Source organism: Equus quagga, chromosome 1 (genome assembly GCF_021613505.1).
Source record: "Equus quagga isolate Etosha38 chromosome 1, UCLA_HA_Equagga_1.0, whole genome shotgun sequence".
NCBI lineage: Eukaryota > Metazoa > Chordata > Mammalia > Perissodactyla > Equidae > Equus > Equus quagga.
The window spans coordinates 45361861-45379935 of record NC_060267.1 but is presented as its reverse complement, the minus strand read 5'-3'; the positions used below and the strand labels follow the sequence as shown (position 1 = coordinate 45379935).

The following is an 18075-nucleotide window of genomic DNA, read 5'->3' as shown; positions in this document are numbered from 1 at the left end:
TGGAGCTGGGGCTGGCTGTTGCGTGGATAACCTGTAGTGCCCACCACAGTCTGGGAGGCAGCGTTTCAAGGATGCCTCACTCAGCCCAGGGGTCACTGAGAAACAAGAATGTAGCAGGGCTTCATCCAGACTGAATGGGCCACTGGCTTCATTCTTCAGGGGTCATTAGCTTTTTTAGGAATAGTCTTTTAACCCAGGTGAGTGTTTTGTTGGTGAAATATGGAGACAGGATATTTTTGATCAGGGAGTCTTTCCTGGTCTTCTCACTTGTTGTAGGCTGTTGCCTTCTCCTCCTACAAACCAGAGGGGGCTCAAAATTCAGTGCACCTTGTCTAAAAGGTTGGCCAGGCTAGTCACTGTTAAAGTTATTTGAAAGAAAGCAAATGCAAGCTTCTTCCCCTCTGATTGCATTTGCAGCAGGCTTGCCCACTGCGATTGGGGTAATAAGCAGAGACCTGTGTGAGAAGAACGACTGTCTCCTCCTTAGAAGTATGTCTTAAATCCAGCTGTTCCCTTACAACTGCATCCCCACAGTCACTGCCAGAGTGTGGGCCCACAGCATCTCTCATCCAGACCACTGCTACCACCTCCCGTCAGGGCTCCCAGTCAAGCTTCTCCATCACAAGAAAGATTGCATGCAGCAAGGTATACGGAGAGCCACAAAAGAACCAGGAGAAAGCTTTTATAAACATCCACAGAAAGCCTCATTTCCGCTATCTAATTCCGTTAACAAAGAGAGGAGAAATTTTAAAATTCCAAGGCACTTAGTTACTAATCTGATTCTGGCCTGCATGTGGCTATTCAATAAGTACTTGTTAAATTAAACTGATTCAAGGTTTTATTTATTCAACCTACTGAAAGCTTATGTAAACCCCTTGGAGATTTGTGTCAAGCTGTTAAGTTGGAAAATATATGAAAAGTAGTATTTTCAACAGCCCAGCTTTCCTCTTAATGAGCTTTATGAGCTTAGTGTAAACCAGGGGGGCAGGGGAGGGGCTCCAAGAGAGAGGACAGGAAGGAGGAGGTGAGGAGGAAAGAGGAGAAAAGCCAGTTTCTGTCATTTCCGACATTTGTCTTCATTGCTATACTTGTTAGCCAGCTACTGCCCTCTAGCGCCCACTGTATAAAGATTGCACCTGAATTCCATGTTTATCTTTAAAAACCCTGGTGACACCAGGAAGGGATGAAACCTCTTGATTTGCAGGTAAACAAAATGAAATTCAGAGAGATGAGGGGTCACGCTGACCAGGTGGCCTCCTGAATTGTTAGTTACCCCACTGTAGTTCATCTGGCAAATTCTTTATTAAAAAGCATTTCTCACGTATTTCGGTAACTAATCAATAAAAATTATAGCATACTAACCACGTAATAATAATTTTAAGTGAGATCTATTATTTCCAATGTTATTCCAAATAAAGCCAAAATTGAGGGTTGGTCAAGTTTAGAGAAGGATTTATAAATAAAATTACTACACTTTAAACTTAGTAAAGTTTAGAAAATGCCTTTATTACTTTTGGGGGGGGGGGGGCGGGGGAATGGTGAACCAGAACAGACCCCAAGTAGATTTGGCCATTTATCAGAACTGACTTATCATCGACTCCATGTAGGCTAATTGTCTGCTAGAATTCTCCCAAAGGAATCTCTTTGCTCATTGATGGGAAAAGGGGGGCGGGGGGGGGTTTATCATTTTAACTTAGAACACATATTTTCACCATTTAATCATTTTGCTGGTGGGAATAAACTGAAAGTTATCCAGCTGGATGTGTCACTTACAAGAACATTACTGAGTAACAAAAGATTTATTCAAATATTTAATTGGAAGGAAATACATCTGGAATAAGTTTTATTGGAATTCATATAAAAAGGAAAGTAAATCTATGAGAATTAATATCATAAACAGTTGACTTTATCTGGAACCAGAAATATTAACGAACCGGAGCCTAGAAGTCTTACCCAGTTTTCCTTGCAAAAAGCCAGTCATTTTCCAATTTATATGGCAATTATACTTTATTACTTTGGGGGGAGCTTGTTTTCAGATAATATTTTAGAGACAGATCACTCAAATTACCTATTTATTTCCTTTCCCCGCTTCTCCTCAAAACACAAGCAAAAAGAAAATGGCAGAGGGCCTTGGCCTGTCTTCAAAATACTTCAAAAAATCCTGCTAAGATCAGCGAGTCAGCAGAAACTCACTGTGTTTGGCCCACTAGGAACTACACGAATTAAGAGACATCGAGTTTCGTCCTTAGATGTCAACATAGATCCCATTGATCAAATAATCGAGTCTCGAGTAACGTTTCCTGCGGAGGGACTCGGAGAGCATCCTACCCAGGAGGACAAGGCCGATGGCGAGAAACAGAACACCAAAGAGCAGGGTCCCAGTGAGGAGCCACTTTTCAAAGGCAAGGCCATGTAGACTTCGGGGAACACTGCTCAGGGAAGAACCACCAGGACTGGCCTTCCCATTTCCCTGGGAAGCAGTGGCATTCGTAGTGGAAGAACCCACATGGGACAAAGGGGGTGTGGCAGGGCTATGGGCAGCCTCTGTGTTCAGAGTTGGGGTGGACATTTCTCTAGAGGGCACCGTGTCTCGTGGGCCCGTCAGAGCCGTGGGTGCCTGAGAGACGGTCATCGGAGCTGCCGTTGTGGTCAGGCCAGCTTGCGGTGTCACCACAGCACGTGTCAAAATTGTAGGAATGAGGACTGTGGGAGGCTGAGATGTGAGCCTTGCTACAGGTCGAGCTGAGGTGGGCTCCTGTGGTTGGGAAGTCACAGAAGGTGTCACTGGCACACTGGCGGCGGGGAGGAGCGCGGGCTCCGGAGTGGCGGAGATGGCGTGGAGGGAAGCCTTGGCCCCTGTCGTGAGGAATGCTGTCACATTTTCAGGCAGCACATGAGCTATTTGTTGTTCTGAGGTAAACCGTGAACTCTGAGAACGGCCTTTTTCTTTATAAACAGGGAACAGTGGACCCGCTTGATCCATCTTGAGTAGTTTCTCTGAGTGATCTGAGGACCCCAACTTCTGAGAAAATGCCTCTCTCCACGCGACACCAGTGGGCTTCGAATCACCTGTCACAGGAGGGGCTGTGGGGGTGACTGCTTGTGAAGACCGGCCACGGAAGAGAGGACCTTCTTGGGCTAACTCTTGGCTTGGCAAATCAGTGCGGGCCAAAGACGGGAAATCTGAAAATGTAAAGGAAATAAAAGGGAGACTTAAATATTTCCATGCTGAGGTAGGTTAAAAAAAAGTCAAACGTATCAGCTTGTTCCATAAGTCCCCAAACTGTTGATACTTGACATTTCACTGAAACTTGTGCAAAATGGAAAAATACAGATTGCTAAATCAGAACCTGATGACGCTGCCTCTCCACCAGATGCTGTGGTTTATTTCTAGAGCAATGGGACAGGAGGAAAGAGATGTGTGGAGGAGGACGAGGAAAATTAAGGCAGAGGTGGGAGGAGCAGAGACACTAAGAGGGGCTCAGCACGGGCAGCAAGAGGTTTAGGAAGATGGAGATGCTAAAGGGGCCAAGGCCAGGGAAAAAGGCTGGGCCATGGTGATGTGGCAGGATGAAGACTGGCAGGGAGAATGCCGGTGTGAGGCGCGAGCACCTGCGGGCTGTGCCAGCTGGTACTGCTATGATAAGTGGGAAGCAAGTAGTCACTAGGAGAGATGTCACGGTGGGGACGGGGGGAGCGAGCACAGGCAAGAAAGGTGCATGGAGGCCATGGGACAACGAGGAGAGGAGGCGGAATCCCAGTGATCTGCCTTCGACAGGGAGGAGCAGGCGGAGGGCACTAGAGGATCTGGTCTTTGCGGGCAGAGGCCAAAGCAGCAGGAGACGGCTGATGACATTTCAGTCAAAACACAGGCTTCAGCACCATGCTCAGGGGAGGAAGGCAATCCGGGATATTTAATTTTGACTTACTTTCTTTTTTTTTTAAGATTTTTTATTTTTCCTTTTTCTCCTCAAAGCCCCCCGGGTACATAGTTGTATATTTTAGTTGTGGGTCCTTCTAGTTGTGGCATGTGGGACACCGCCTCAGCATGGCCTGATGAGCGGTGCCACGTCCGCACCCATGATTCGAACTGGTGAAACCCTGGGCCGCCGAAGCAGAGCATACAAACTTAACCACTCGGCCACAGGGCTGGCCCTAATTTTGACTTTCAAAAATTAACATTTTAGGGGCTGGCTCCGTGGCCAAGTGGTGAGTTGACGTGCTCTGCTTCAGAGGCCTAGGGTTTCACAAGTTCGGATCCTGGGTGCAGACCTAGTGCCGCTCGCCAAGCCACGCTGAGTTGGCGTCCTACATGGCACAACTGGAGGGACCTGCAACTGGACTATGCAGGTATGTATGGAGGGGTTTTGGGGAGGAGAAGAAGAAGAAACAGAAAACTGGCAACAGATGTTAGCTCAGGTGCCAATCTTTAAAAAACAAATTAAAATTTTAGGGCCAGCCTCAGTGGCCTAGTGGTTAAGTTTGATGTGCTCTGCTTCAGTGGCCCGGGTTCCGTTCCCAGGCACAGACCTATGCTACTTGTCTGTCAGTGGCCATGCTGTGGTGGTGGCTCACATACAAAAAGAGGAAGATTGGCAGCAAATGTTAGCTCAGGGCAAATCTTCCTCAGTAAAAAAAGAAAAAAAAGAATTAAAATTCTAGAGGCAATGTCTTAGGGTGTGAGGATCTGAGGACGACAGGACCAATATTTGAAATCACAATGGCCACACTGCTGAAATAAAGAGCAGAAAATCACACAGTCCCAACTCCTGCTGAGGAGAAACAGGCCTCAGATCCTCCTCATGGGCGAGAAAGTTGAGAATTTTGGTCTTAGTCACACACACCACAGCTGGTAAACCACAGCTCAAACCGGAAAGGCTTGTTAAAGCAATCAGGTGCAGCGAATGATCATTGGAATTGCTCTGTATTGTTCTGCTCCCTGGCTAATCATTTCTCTTCAGAGCTGCAGAAAACCCAAGCAAGGAAGCAAAGGACTTTCTTCGCATCGACTGGCTCATTCTCCCCTCTTCTCTTTCCCTTTTCTTCTTCAGCTCCTCTCAGTGCCAGTTTCTAAACTGGCCCTTACTCTTCTCTCTGCTAACAAACGATCCAGAGGCAACTTCAGACCTGCAGTATCTCCGACGACTCTCTAAGCCTCACACCTCTGCGAGCTCCTTCAGAACTGTCATTCTTAATCCACCTACCACAGGGGTCAGCAACTTATGGCCTGAGGGCCAAATCTGGCCTGTCACTTCTCTGGATGGCTTGGAAGCTAAGAATGGTTTCTGTGTTTTCAAATGGTTGGAAAAAATCAAAAAGAATAATATTTTGTGACACATGAAAATTATATGAAATTCAAATTTCAGTGTCCACAAATAAATAAAGTTTTATTGGCGCACCACCACGCTCATGTGTTTACATATTGTCTATGGCCACCTCCCACTCCAAGGGCAGAGGTGGAGTAGGCAGGATAGATTGCATATGGCCCACGAAGCCTAAAATCCTGGCCCGAGAAGCTTAAAATACTTATTATTTGGCTCTTGACAAAAAAAATTTGCAGACCCCTGCTCTAGGATGTAGTACTCTACCCCAAAATAGAATCTGGGTGCCTGAAATTCCTCTTTCCATCACCAATGCCAAACAACACTGAAGAGTTTCTGCTGCAGGTGAATTCACGTTCATAGACCTAGCATCACCACGAGATAAATGGCACCTATTTTTTTATTTTATTTATTTTTTTGAGGAAGATTAGCCCTGAGCTGCCAATCCTCCTCTTTTTGCTGAGGAAGACTGGCCCTGAGCTAACATCCATGCCCATCTTCCTCTACTTTATATGTGGGACGCCTACCACAGCATGGCGTGCCAAGCGGTGCCATGTCCACACCCGGGATCCAGACCGGAGAACCCCGGGCCGCCGAAGCAGAACGTGAGCACTTAACCGCTGTGCCACCAGGCCGGCCCCAATAGCACCTATATTTTTAGGTAGTATCAGATATTTAAAAAGAGAGCAGGACTCAACATATTTCATTTTAAAGTTTTTAAAAAAAACACTATTTAAGAAAATGCTCTGTAATATGTGTGAACTCAGAACTTAAATAAAGCCATTGACAAGAATGACCAAAACAGCTATTTTCTTTCTCAAGAATGCAAGCTCACACAAAGCTGGGCCAGTCCCATTTCTTGAGCAGATTCCTCTACTGGCAAAGATCTTGGAACCGCGCACGGATCCTCCACACCTGCTCCACTGACCTCACCATGGGTGTTTGCCATCGGGGTGGGGTGCTTTCTCCGGGTCACAAAGAAATGAGACACAGAGGGGACCCGGAAACAGCCTTGCGGCCTCAACCTCTCTTTTGAATTTTATTTTCAAGTGATTTCATTAAATAAAAAACTTAGGGACTGACTATTATTATTTGGAAACCAGCTGAGCAAACAGACTCCCTACTGATTCTATGTCTGAATTCCCCGATTCTAATCCTTGGTAGAAATGACACACCACAAAGCTGCAAAAAAATAAATAAATAATGCCAAGCTGCAATGATGTTCTAGAAGAACAGAGTACACTATCATCTTTCAAACTTTCAATCTGTAAATATTAGTCAATCATTTATAGGAAATAGAGTTCACCTGGAAACAAACCACCCAACAGATATCTATTTAATTTCACTCTAAACAGGAGGCAGATCATTTATTTTCATGGCGTAGTCTCAGTCCAGCAACATGGGCAGATTCATAAATAGAATTACAAACACAATTTGTAAACATCCTGTAGATATAAATAGTCTGCTGCACACCATGTACAGGCTTGGTGCCGCTTTATCACTAGATATCAACCAATCTGCTCTGGGCTGATGGCGCCCCCTGGTGGCCGCCACAGGAACTGTTGGATTCTAAGTCCACTTATTACCTTCACACTTGATCTTAAAATTAGGTTTATGCACCTGCCAAGTTCCCTTTTCTCCCACTTCTATTGGAGAGAACCTTCACCACACACTCCTTCCTTTATACATGCATTACAAAAGCAACCACATAATAGAAGTATTATGAAAATTATAAAACAAATTGAACTATAATTTCCAACATTATGTCCCAGCTACTATCAACATTTCTGTATACCTTAAAGTTAAACATTCTCTTTTTTTTTTAAAGATTTTATTTTTCCTTTTTCTCTCCAAAGCCCCCTGGTACAAAGTTGTGTATTTTTAGCTGTGGGTCCTTCTAGTTGTGGCATGTGGGATGCTGCCTCAGCATGGCTTGATGAGCGGTGCCATGTCTGCTCCCAGGATCCGAACTGGCGAAACCCTGGGCTGCTGAAGCGGAGCGCGTGAACTTAACCACTTGGCCACAGGGCTGGCCCCCTAAACATTCTTTTCATGTAACTGAAAAATAACCGGATGCTGTTCACTAGAAATTTAGGTGAAATATGGTTTATTTCTATTCCTCAAACTTATTTCTTTAATACCTGCATCGTATTCCCTCAAGTTCCATCAAATTTTACACCCAACTATTTTCTGGGAATTGCACGTTTATGCTGCTTCTAGTCTTCTTTCTTTTGGTGAGGAAGATTTGCCCTGAGCTAACATTCATTGCCAATCTTCCTCTTTCTTTTTCTTGAGGAAGATCAGCTCTGAGCTAACATTCATCCCAATCTTCCTCTATTTTGTGTGTGGCATGCCTCCACAGCATGGCTGACGAGTGGAGCAGATCCGTGCCAGATCTGAACGCATGAACCCAAGCCACCAAAGTGGAGCACACAGAACTTTAACCACTCGGCCATGTGGCCAGCCCCCTCTAGTTTTTTATTGTTATAAAATTATACAATAAACAGCTTCACACCAATAGCTTTTTCTTGTTTCGGTGTTGTTTCTTTGGTATAGGTTTTATGGAAGTAGAATTACTGGATTAAATTACCTACAATTTCTTGACTATTCTGCTTTGATTGTGAAATAGATGATAGACATGGAGAATACACACACTGATAGTGGAAGAAAGGACGGAACGAAGAAGAGGTAGTGAGGAGGGATCATAGAGGTGAAACGTGAAGGCCCGACCTCCGCATGCTGGGAGCTCCTGAAGTTGAAGAACAAATGCTCCAATCAGTGTCTGGAGCCCTGACCGGTCTGGACACTCAGACTGGGATGTCCATTTCCTGCTGGATGCTGCCCCCATCCCCACTCCGGCTATTTAACGGGCTCTGCAATGTTCCAGGTGATCAAAGATGAAGAGAAAGAAGCCGCAGCCACACCACACCACAGGTCCCCAGTGTTTTTAGCCAAGATTACATACATACAGGCAGTGGAAGTGAAGGAGCCACAGCGATCACGGCAGCCACTCTGGCTGCTGAAGCCCTGAAAAGGCAAGAGGACACCAGACCCTCTCCAGGCAAGGTAAGGTCTTGAGTGTCCTGAGAAGCCTGATTTGTTCTGTGCCACAGGCTCTCTAAAAAAATTGTTTTTTAAAATCGTGGGAAAATACACATAACGATTTGCCACTTTCACCCTTTTTTAGTATCAGTTCAGAGGCACTGAGTACATTTACATTGTTGTGTAACCATCACTATCATTCATCTCCAGAACTTTTTCATCTTGAAAAACTGAAACTTTGTACCTTATGTGCCAGTCCTTGTATCCTCAGGCTTACATCACTGCTTAGGAAGAATTCACACAAGTAATTTGGGCTTTATGCTCTTGTTTAAGGGGATGTTTATCCATCAGGTTTTCCCGGTTCATGAACAAAACTCAGACACAGCCTCACCCAGGGGACAGAGCAGAGCCAGTGCCCAGGCGCCCTGGGCAATATCACGCCCCGAAGGTCCTCGCGAGTAATACAGTCCAGAGAGAAGCCTTGATTGCTCCTCCTCCCAGCCCTGAAAGCAGTTCTCTAATCTTGCCCAGCTCAGCAGACGGTGCCACCATCCGTCTAGAGGCTCAAGCCCAGAACCAGGACTCAGTTCCAATGCTCCTCTTTTCCGCATCCCCCACAGCCACGCCATCACCAAGTCCCGTCCACTCTACCTCTGCAACAGCCCATACGTTTACTTCTCTCCGTCTCCTCTACCACCTGCCTGGTCCACAATGCCATGGCCTTTACTTGCATCTCACTCCCACCTCCTACCCATCTTCCCACATCCCCTCTTGCTGCTGCGTCATTGTCCGTTCCCAATAGAACAGTCCCAGTGAGCTTTGAGAAATCACCTTTAAAACACCAGGCTACATGCCTGCTTAAAAACTTCCATCGGCTTCCCATTACACACCTAAAATAACACCTCCCTGCCTGGCCTAGAAAGCTGTATGTCACCTCCCCGGTTGTCTTCGTTCTTGCATATCACTCTTGACATGGTTCACTATGAGTCAACCAGCTGGGAGTTTGTTCTTCAAACACTCTAAAACCATTTTGCCTTAGGGTATTGGAACAGGCTATTTCCTTGGCCTGAAACAACTTCCCACGGCCTTCTCACATCTGGCTCCTTACTGTTCGGATCTCAGTTTACGGGGTTACTTCTTCAGATGCTTCCTCTGATCACCTGATCAAGAGGGGCCACCCAGTGATTATCCATTACACTGTCTTAGCTCAGCTATCTCCATAGCATTTGTGACTATATCTTCTTGATTATCTATTTATTTGGGTTATTGTCTCGCTCTCCTAAAACATAAGTTCCAGAAGCAAGAACCTTGTTTTTCACATTCAGTATTGTATCTTTGTATTCTTGGTACACAAAAAGTGCTGGGCTGGGGGATGCTAAATAATATTTGTTGTTTATTGAATAAATGAACAAACAGGATATTATTAATAGCCAAGGGTATAATGACAAAAACTTTCTAAAACAAATACAAGGAAATTTGATACTGAAAGCATTTCATTCTGAAAAATTAACAAGCCAAAATCTCACCAAGACATAGCCAAATAATTATATGATTGTTTGTGTATTTTCTGAATTCTGAACAAGTCTGTAAGTTCCGAGCATGGAGACTGTATTTCCAACGCCTTGCACAGATTTGGCACAAGGCAGACACACAAAAAACACTTCTTGAATGAACTTCCTTCCAGGTCTGGACAATCAAATACAGTGAGTTTAATTTCAGATAGTGTGATTATAAAATAATTGGAATAATGACAAACATACTGAAATTTTATATCTTCACGTGGGTCTTACCCCTTACAAAACAGGAGACCTGTGCACTTATTTCAATGTTGCTGTCATTGTTCTAAAAGGGTGTTTCCAAATGTTTCGACAAAAGGTCTGTGTGTCTTTTATCTTAGGAAGGTAAAAACAAAACTGAAACACACAAAATACTATCATTCAAAGGTCTTTCATTGGAAAAATGACTGGATTAATAAATTGAATTTTAAATGAGATTTTTCTGGTGTGCCTCTCTATTTTGTGGCCCCCTCTTTGGTAGTTTTATTTCAACTCTTTCATAGAAAATATTTCACGTGAACCAGATCCTTAAATAATTCCAGTCACAAAAGAAAAGGAGCAAAGTTTTTATTACCTCTAATTATCCTGTAAGTCATCAGTCCCTTTGCTGGTTTCAGTGGACAGGCTTCCTCACTGGGACAGTAAAATAGGTAGCAATTGGGTTGTCTGGCTGTTTTTCGAGTGTCGAAGATCATCAAGTTACACACCTTGTCCCCTGCAATGAAAGGTTTCATAAGCATTATTTCGAAATAGGATTTTCTTAAGAGTAAGGCCAGCAGGAAGAACTTCATTTATTCTGGCGTCCAGAACAAACACCTCTGTTCACTTGCTTGCTGACCGCTGAATCATTTCCTTTTCCTTAGTTTAGTCCTTAAAGCAATTTTTAAAGATATTGGTTTTAAAAATCTGAAGTAAGGTAATTTTGGTAAAACCAATTTGTGTGTGTGTGTGTGTGAGGAAGATTGGCCCTGAGCTAACATCTGTGCCAGCCTTCCTCCACTTTATGTGGGATCCTGCCACAGCGTGGCCTGACAAGCCGTGCTAGATCTGCCCCGCGGGAACAACCATTATGCCACCGGGCCAGCCCCAGAACCAATTTTTAATGGTACATTTAATTTTTTAGAAATAAGCCTTCCGTTTGCAAAAATATCTATCAAAGTATACATAGAAATCCTGACTTTGTAGTCTTTACACAACTCACAACTGAATTGGGTCTTAAGAAACAGCTCTAACCCTAATGATTCCATGTATGTCTTGTATCCTGAAGGCATTTTGGACACCTACGAAGCCAGGAGTCTGGCTTTCTTGGGTGGAGTCAGTAAATTCAGCATCATTCATATCATGCCTCCTTCCATATCGGATCTGAGTACTGTATGAAATGCAAAGTCTATTTTTTATTTTTATTAGTACCATTCTTCTTTTGATTCTTTCTTCACATTTCTGCTCTTCCTTATCATTTTTCCTTTTCTGTTTTCCTTTTTTCCTTACTTTTTACTCTTAACTTTCATTTCTGGCCTCTTTTTCTCTTCCTCTGATGTCCAGTAGAAATTACTCTCTCTATTCATCTTGGCCTCGATCTGGTGCTGTCTCACATCTTGGCCTGTGACCCCTGAGGGATCAGTATATCCCCGGTCAGGTTGAAGGTCAAGAGGCCTACAGCCTAATTATTAAAACACATGCTCTTTCTCACCACACACACACCCAAGAAGTAACTATGTGTTGACTAACCTTATTGTGATAACCATTTCACAATATATAGATGTATCGAATCATCACCACTGTGTATCTTAAACTTACACAATGTTATGGACCAAATATACCTCAATTAAACCAGGGGGAAAAACCCACATGGTCTGCCAAGTGTCACTATTACTTCTTCAAGTCAAGCAATGGTTAGGGATCAACCTTGGCTCCCTTGACAGGAAATAAGACTTAGCTAGCTTCTGCTGAGGTTTTATCATGTTCTCTCTCCATGACCCAGGTAACAAGAAAGGTTCTCTAGGTTAGCCTTCTCAGCAATGGGATAATTCTGCAATACCGTTTTTGGGGGGCACTTGGGTAGAGGGGAGGGTCCATAAGTCCCCCAAGTTGTATGCAGAATTTTGTGTCCTTTGTATTCATAGGTATTTTTCTAGAGTCTACGGCTATAAACAAATTATCGAAGTGTTTTTTGAACCCTACACAGTTAAAAACCATGGCTCCATAAGTGAGGAAAAAGTCAGATCCATTAACTGAGACCACAATTACCTCTGCCCAGAGCAGTAACAGTACTTTTGTGCATAGAATAAAGCAGCAAACCCTCATTTCTCACTAAACATGCAACATGGAATTGAAGAGAACGGCAAGGTTTCCTGTGTTGCCAAGAAATACCCACACGGCCTTCAGTCCTGTTTGCAGGTGAAGTGTCTATTTCACATAAATGTTGATATCAACATTTAAAGAAAAACTAGAAATTCAAATGAAATCTTTGTAATTTTCACAAATCCCTTCTACAAAGAGTGTCCAAAAGTACACTGCTCAACTTGAGAAGACCATTGAAGGGTTTCTGCCTCCTGACACCAAATACGTTGTGTCTTTTCCACGCTCATTCTCCAGTTCTCTGATTCTCTGACACCAACTGGGTGAGCTACAGCTCAATTCGATTCTAACACTAACTACCTAGAGGTAGCGTCAGATTCCATAGGTTTAAAGGCTCAGTCCCATAAGACTGCCCTCACTTCAGATGCCAGTCACAAGTATCAGGTCCCCAGATTACTCACACTGCTGTCACAAATTCAGAAGTGTGAGTACTTAACTACAAATTCACATTCCCACAATCCCCCACCCCAAGTTCAATAATTTGCCAGAACTACTCTCAGAACTCAGGAGAATGCTATACTTACAATTATAGTTTATTATGAAAGATACACGTGAACAGCCAGATGAAGAGGTACCCAGGGTGAGGTCCGGAAGGGTCTTTAGCACAGGAGCCCCCTTCCCTGTGGAGCAGGTGTGCACCATCCTCCCAGCATACAGAGGTGTTCACCAACTTGGAAGCTCCCAGAACCCATTGTTTGGGGGTTTTTATATAGGTTTTATTATATAGACATAATTGATTAGATCATTGGCCACTGGTGATTGAATTCAATCTCTAGCCCCTTTCCCTTACCCAGAGGTAGGGGAGTAGGGGGCCGAAAGGTCTAAGCTTCTAATCAAGGTTTGGTCCTTCTGGTGACCAGCACCCATCCTGAAGCTGTCTAGGGCCCCACCAAGAATTCCTTCATTAGCATAAACTCAAGTATGGTTGAAAGGGGTTCATTATGAATAACAAAAGAAGCTCCTATGCTCTGGAAATTCAGAGTTTTAGGAATTCTGTGCCAGGAATCAGGGACAAAGACCAAATATATATCTATTCCTTCCTTCCTTCCTTTCCTCGTTCCTTCTTTCTTCCCTTCCTTTCTTATCATACTACAACCATTATAGAAAGAAAGGGAAGTAAAGATCTAAGAGAAAACATATGATTTGCTTGGTTAATAAGAATCACTAGTCCAACATTCACTAGCTTTTCTAGGCTCCGATGGCAAGGCCTCATCCGTCTTAGTCATTGTTTCATCTCCAGCACCTAGCAAGGCATTAGATGCCCAATGAATTTAGTGGGGTTTTTTCATTCAGGGAATTAGGACAGGGTCATAAACAACTGAAAAACAACCATTGTTTCACTTATATACTTCTCTTTTCAGGTCATGGGTTTGGAGCCTGAAATGTGCAAAGCCGTGTTCAAACCTGTGGGCCTCAGTTTCCTTCCGTGTCATGGGAATGGGTCAGACTAAATGAATTCCCAGACCCCTTGGAGTCGTGGAAGCTGTAATTAGTGGCCGGTGGCTTCCAGACTCACTTTATGCCACCAGATCCAGGAAAGGGAGACAAAATGGAGGTTTGGGGCTTCCGCTTAAAAATCAAATGCTGATTTTCCTATGGGATGAGTTAAGAATTTTACTTCTTGCCTCAACTCCCTTTCCCTGTTTAAATGTTCTTTGTAATATTACACTGTATTCCAAAACTCTATGATAATGGCAGCTAAGCATTTAAATAGGATTTTGTTTTAAATACCTTAGATGCCTGTTAGAACACAACACTGGTGGTACTCAACATTTTTTCTACCCAAACACCTGAGTGATGTGTGCACACACTCATCAGCTTAGGGGAGGGGGAGGGCACATTTGTGGAACATTCCTCCAGTAATTGTGTCACCCACCATTCCACCCCATTAAGAATCACTAGGATAAACTATTTAGCCACATTGACCAGCTACTTATGTCACAAAACACATGGAATAAAGGGTTGCCACACGACTATTATTTACCTGATATGCTTTTCGTTGAACAGCAAGAATTAATGCAGTCTTCCTGAGTTAATGTGTATATGGGCTCATTGCCTCTGATTCCCTTAGAAAGAGATGACTTGATGTCAATGACAACATCTTCTAGACTCTTGGTGGAGCAATTCTGACTGGCGGCCAGCCTCAGTGTCAAGAAACAAATTATTACAAAAGTGTAAGTTGAGTTCCATTCTTTCCTGAAGAACATTTTAAATTCCAGTGTAGTCAGCCTTCAAAGGTCAAGGATAAACCTCCCTCTGGTCTTAGTTTGCTTCAAGAAGATTGCACAGATGATGGAATTTCTCTCTAGAACAAAAATAGAAAATCATCAATGAGTTTTGTTTTTTTCTTTCTTTATTTTATTTTTTGGTGAGGAACATTAGCCCTGAGCTAACATCTGTGCCAGTCGTCCTCTATTTTGTATGTGGGTTGCCGCCACAGCATGGCTGATGAGTGGTGTAGGTCCACGCCCAGGATCCATACCCATGAACCCAGGCCGCTAAAGCAGAGTATGTAGAACTCAACCACTAAGCCACGGGGCCAGACGCAAGTTTTTTTTTTTTTTTTAAAGATTTTAGTTTTTCCTTTTTCTCCCCAAAGCCCCCTGGTACATAGTTGTGTATTCTTCATTGTGGGTTCTTCTAGTTGTGGCATGTGGGACGCTGCCTCAGCGTGGTCTGATGAGCAGTGCCATGTCCGCGCCCAGGATTCGAACTAACGAAACACTGGGCCGCCTGCAGCGGAGCACGCGAACTTAACCACTCGGCCACGGGGCCAGCCCCAAGTTTTGTTTCTTTTAACAAATCTAAGGAAGATACATTTCATTGTCTTCAAGTCAACGTAAATGACTCACAATTTATAGAAGGACAGAAATAAACAAGTATTTTTTATTCATTTCAATTTTTAATAGATTTGAGACGACCTTTCATTAAAAACTTGTTAAAGAACTAATAAGCGCAAACACATATACCATCCCATCAATGCTTAAAAGCTGGTAAGTGTCTGTGAAGGAAGAGGTATAAACAGAAGGCATGCTCTGAGTTCTGGAATCCCTCTTCTTCTTGCCTCTCCCAATCAGAAGGGAGAGGACGCAAAATCTTGAGACCCTGATGAAGCAGTGACAACAGGACTGGGCATATTTTCTTCCTCAGTAGTAACAATTAGCGTTTTTAAACCACCTACTTGGTGGTAGGAAATGTTCTAAGAAATTTACACATATTGTCCTATTTAATCTTTATACCAGCTCTGCGAAAAAGCCATTATTTTCTTTATTTCATAGATGAGGCAACTGAGGCTGCCTTTTTTGTTGCTGCCTCTCTTTAAGTATCAAACCAGAGGCAGGTAACTCTAAAAATCTAATTCTGGGAATTTGCCGGTCAGTAGGGGGAATACTGTGACTCTGTTGAAGGAAAGTTTGGAGGCAGGTGTTCCTTTTTGACATTCCTAAAAACACAAAAGTCACCCCATGTATAACGCCAACTCCACTGGTAAGCTGGTTCTTCTAGGAAAAATAAAAATAAATGTTAAACTGTCAAGGCAATACCAGAAACTCTCCTCGCCCTCTCACCTCCACATTTCCGGAATACAAATCGTTCACTGAATGACAGCCTAGAGCAGAATTACTGCTTCTTTAATCTTTTTTTTCTTTTTTCTCCTGAACCCTTTGGTAGTCTGGTGAAGATTAGGATCTCTTCTGAGAGATGTGTTTTAAAATGCATAAAATGAAATATAGAGGATTACAAAGGAAGCCAGCTATATTGAAGTATAATTATCAAAGTAGACTTTAAAATAAGCCTGCAAAACTCTGATGAGAGAAGTCAAAGAAGATCTAAAGAAATGGAGAGAGATTCCGTGTTCATCAATATTGTTAAGATGTCAGTTCTTCCTAGCTTGATTTATGGATTCAATGCAATCCCAATCAAAATCGCAGCAGGTTATTTCATGGGTCTCAACAAACTGATTTTAAAATTTGCATGGAAATGCAAAAAGATCCAGAATAGCCAACACAATACCGAAGAAGAATAAAGTCTGAGGACGGACACTATCCGACTTCAATACTTAGTATAAAGCTACAGTAATCAAGACAGTGTGATATTGGTGAAAATACAAACAGATCAATGGAACAGGACAGTAAGCCCAGAAATAGACCCACCAAATATGGTCATCTGATCTTTGACAAAGGAGCAAAGGTAATTCAATGGAGAAAGGATAGTCTTCCCAAAAATGGTACCGGAACAACTGAGCATCCACACGCAAAAAATAAGTCTAGACACAGACTCTACACCTGTCACAAAAATTAACTCAAAATGGATCATAGACTTAAATGGAAAATGCACAACTATAAAACTCCTAGAATATAACATAGGAGAAAGTCTTTGTGACCTTAAATTAGGTGATGTTTTAGATACAACATCAAAAGCATGATCCATGAAAAAAAAATTGAAGGTTGGATTTCATTAAAATTAAAAACTTCTGCTCCGCACAAGACATGTTAACAGAATGAAAAGAAATGCCACAGACTAGGAGAAAATATTTGCAAAACACATCTCTAATAAAGGACTGGTAGCCAAAATGTACAAAGAACTAAAACTTAACAATAAGAAAACAAACAACCCAATTAAAAATGGGCAAAAGATGTGAACAGACACCTCACCAAAGAAGATACACAGATGACAAATAAGCATATGAAAAGGTGCTCAACACTATGGTCATCAGGGAAATGCAAATTAAAACAAAAACGAGATATCCAAAAAACTGACCCTACCAAATACTAACAAAAGACTGCATACAAATGTTTACAGTAACTTTATTCATAACTGCCAAAAACTGGAAGCAAAAAGATGTCCCTCGATAGGTGAATGGATAAACAAAATGTGGTCCATCCATACAATAGAATATTATTCAGCAATAAAAAGTAATGAGCTATCAAGTCACAAAAAGACACAGAGGAAACTTAATCGCATATTGCTAAGTGAAAGAAGCCAGTCTGAAAAGTATGATTCCAACTATTCGACATTCTGGAAAAGGTTAGAATAGACTGACAGTAAAAAGATCAGCGGTTGCCAGCAGGAGCAGGGTAATGCATAGGTGGAGCGCAGGAGAGCTTTTAGAGCAGCGAAACTGTTCTATATGCTACTGTAATGGGGATACATGTCATTACATGTCAAAACCCAGAGAACTGTACAACATGAAGAGTGAACTGTAATGCAAACAGACTTTAGTTAGTAAAAAACAACAAAATAGTTTAAAAATAAAAAAAAATTATATGGTAATAGAGCACAAGTCTCATACTTTCCTTGCTGTTGGGTCCAACCTTTGAAACAGTAAAATAATAAGTAACACTGATTTTTCCTACACACCAGTCTCTATGCTGAGCACTTTACATATATCATGTCACTTAATCCTTTAAGAGTTCTAATGAGATAGATCCCATTATTATCCCCATTTTTAGTTAAAAACAACTGTGCGATGTTTGTGCTTCCTTATTAATCTATTAAATAACAAGTGGTATGTCTCAGAACTACCAAAATTTTGAAGTAGTGTTGAATGTAAATGGTATTTTGAGATATGTGCCATAAGTAATATGACGTGAAAATATCTGTGATTTCTAGTGGTGGCAAATTGCAGCTACCTCTAACACTACTATGGCTTTTGCCTACATGCCTCTTAAAGAAAATGCTACAATTCAGTTAGAGATTAGTAAAAGAATAAACTTTTCCACCGAAGTTCACAGACTTTCTGAATGCTATTCATGGACCACCCCCCCCCCCCCCCCCCCCCCCCCCCCCCCCCCCCCCCC

General features: G+C 42.6%; 1 protein-coding gene across 2 annotated transcripts in view; it reads right to left on the bottom strand.

Moving 5' to 3' along the window:
- Positions 1-1485: 1485 nt before the first annotated feature.
- The window catches only part of MANSC1 (MANSC domain containing 1), a 17752-nt gene continuing 1162 nt past the window's right edge, over positions 1486-18075 (bottom strand). The window contains exons 1-4 of one of the 2 annotated variants that reach the window (XM_046643029.1): positions 15844-16396; positions 14262-14582; positions 10494-10634; positions 1486-3183 (exon numbers count right to left, since the gene is read on the bottom strand). In XM_046643029.1, coding sequence (XP_046498985.1) covers positions 2246-3183; positions 10494-10634; positions 14262-14484 — 1302 coding nt within the window. In that variant the 5' untranslated portion in view covers positions 14485-14582; positions 15844-16396 and the 3' untranslated portion in view covers positions 1486-2245. Of the gene's footprint in view, positions 3184-10493; positions 10635-14261; positions 14583-15843; positions 16397-18075 lie in introns of those variants that run through there. The other variant, XM_046643024.1, reaches the window with a different exon arrangement.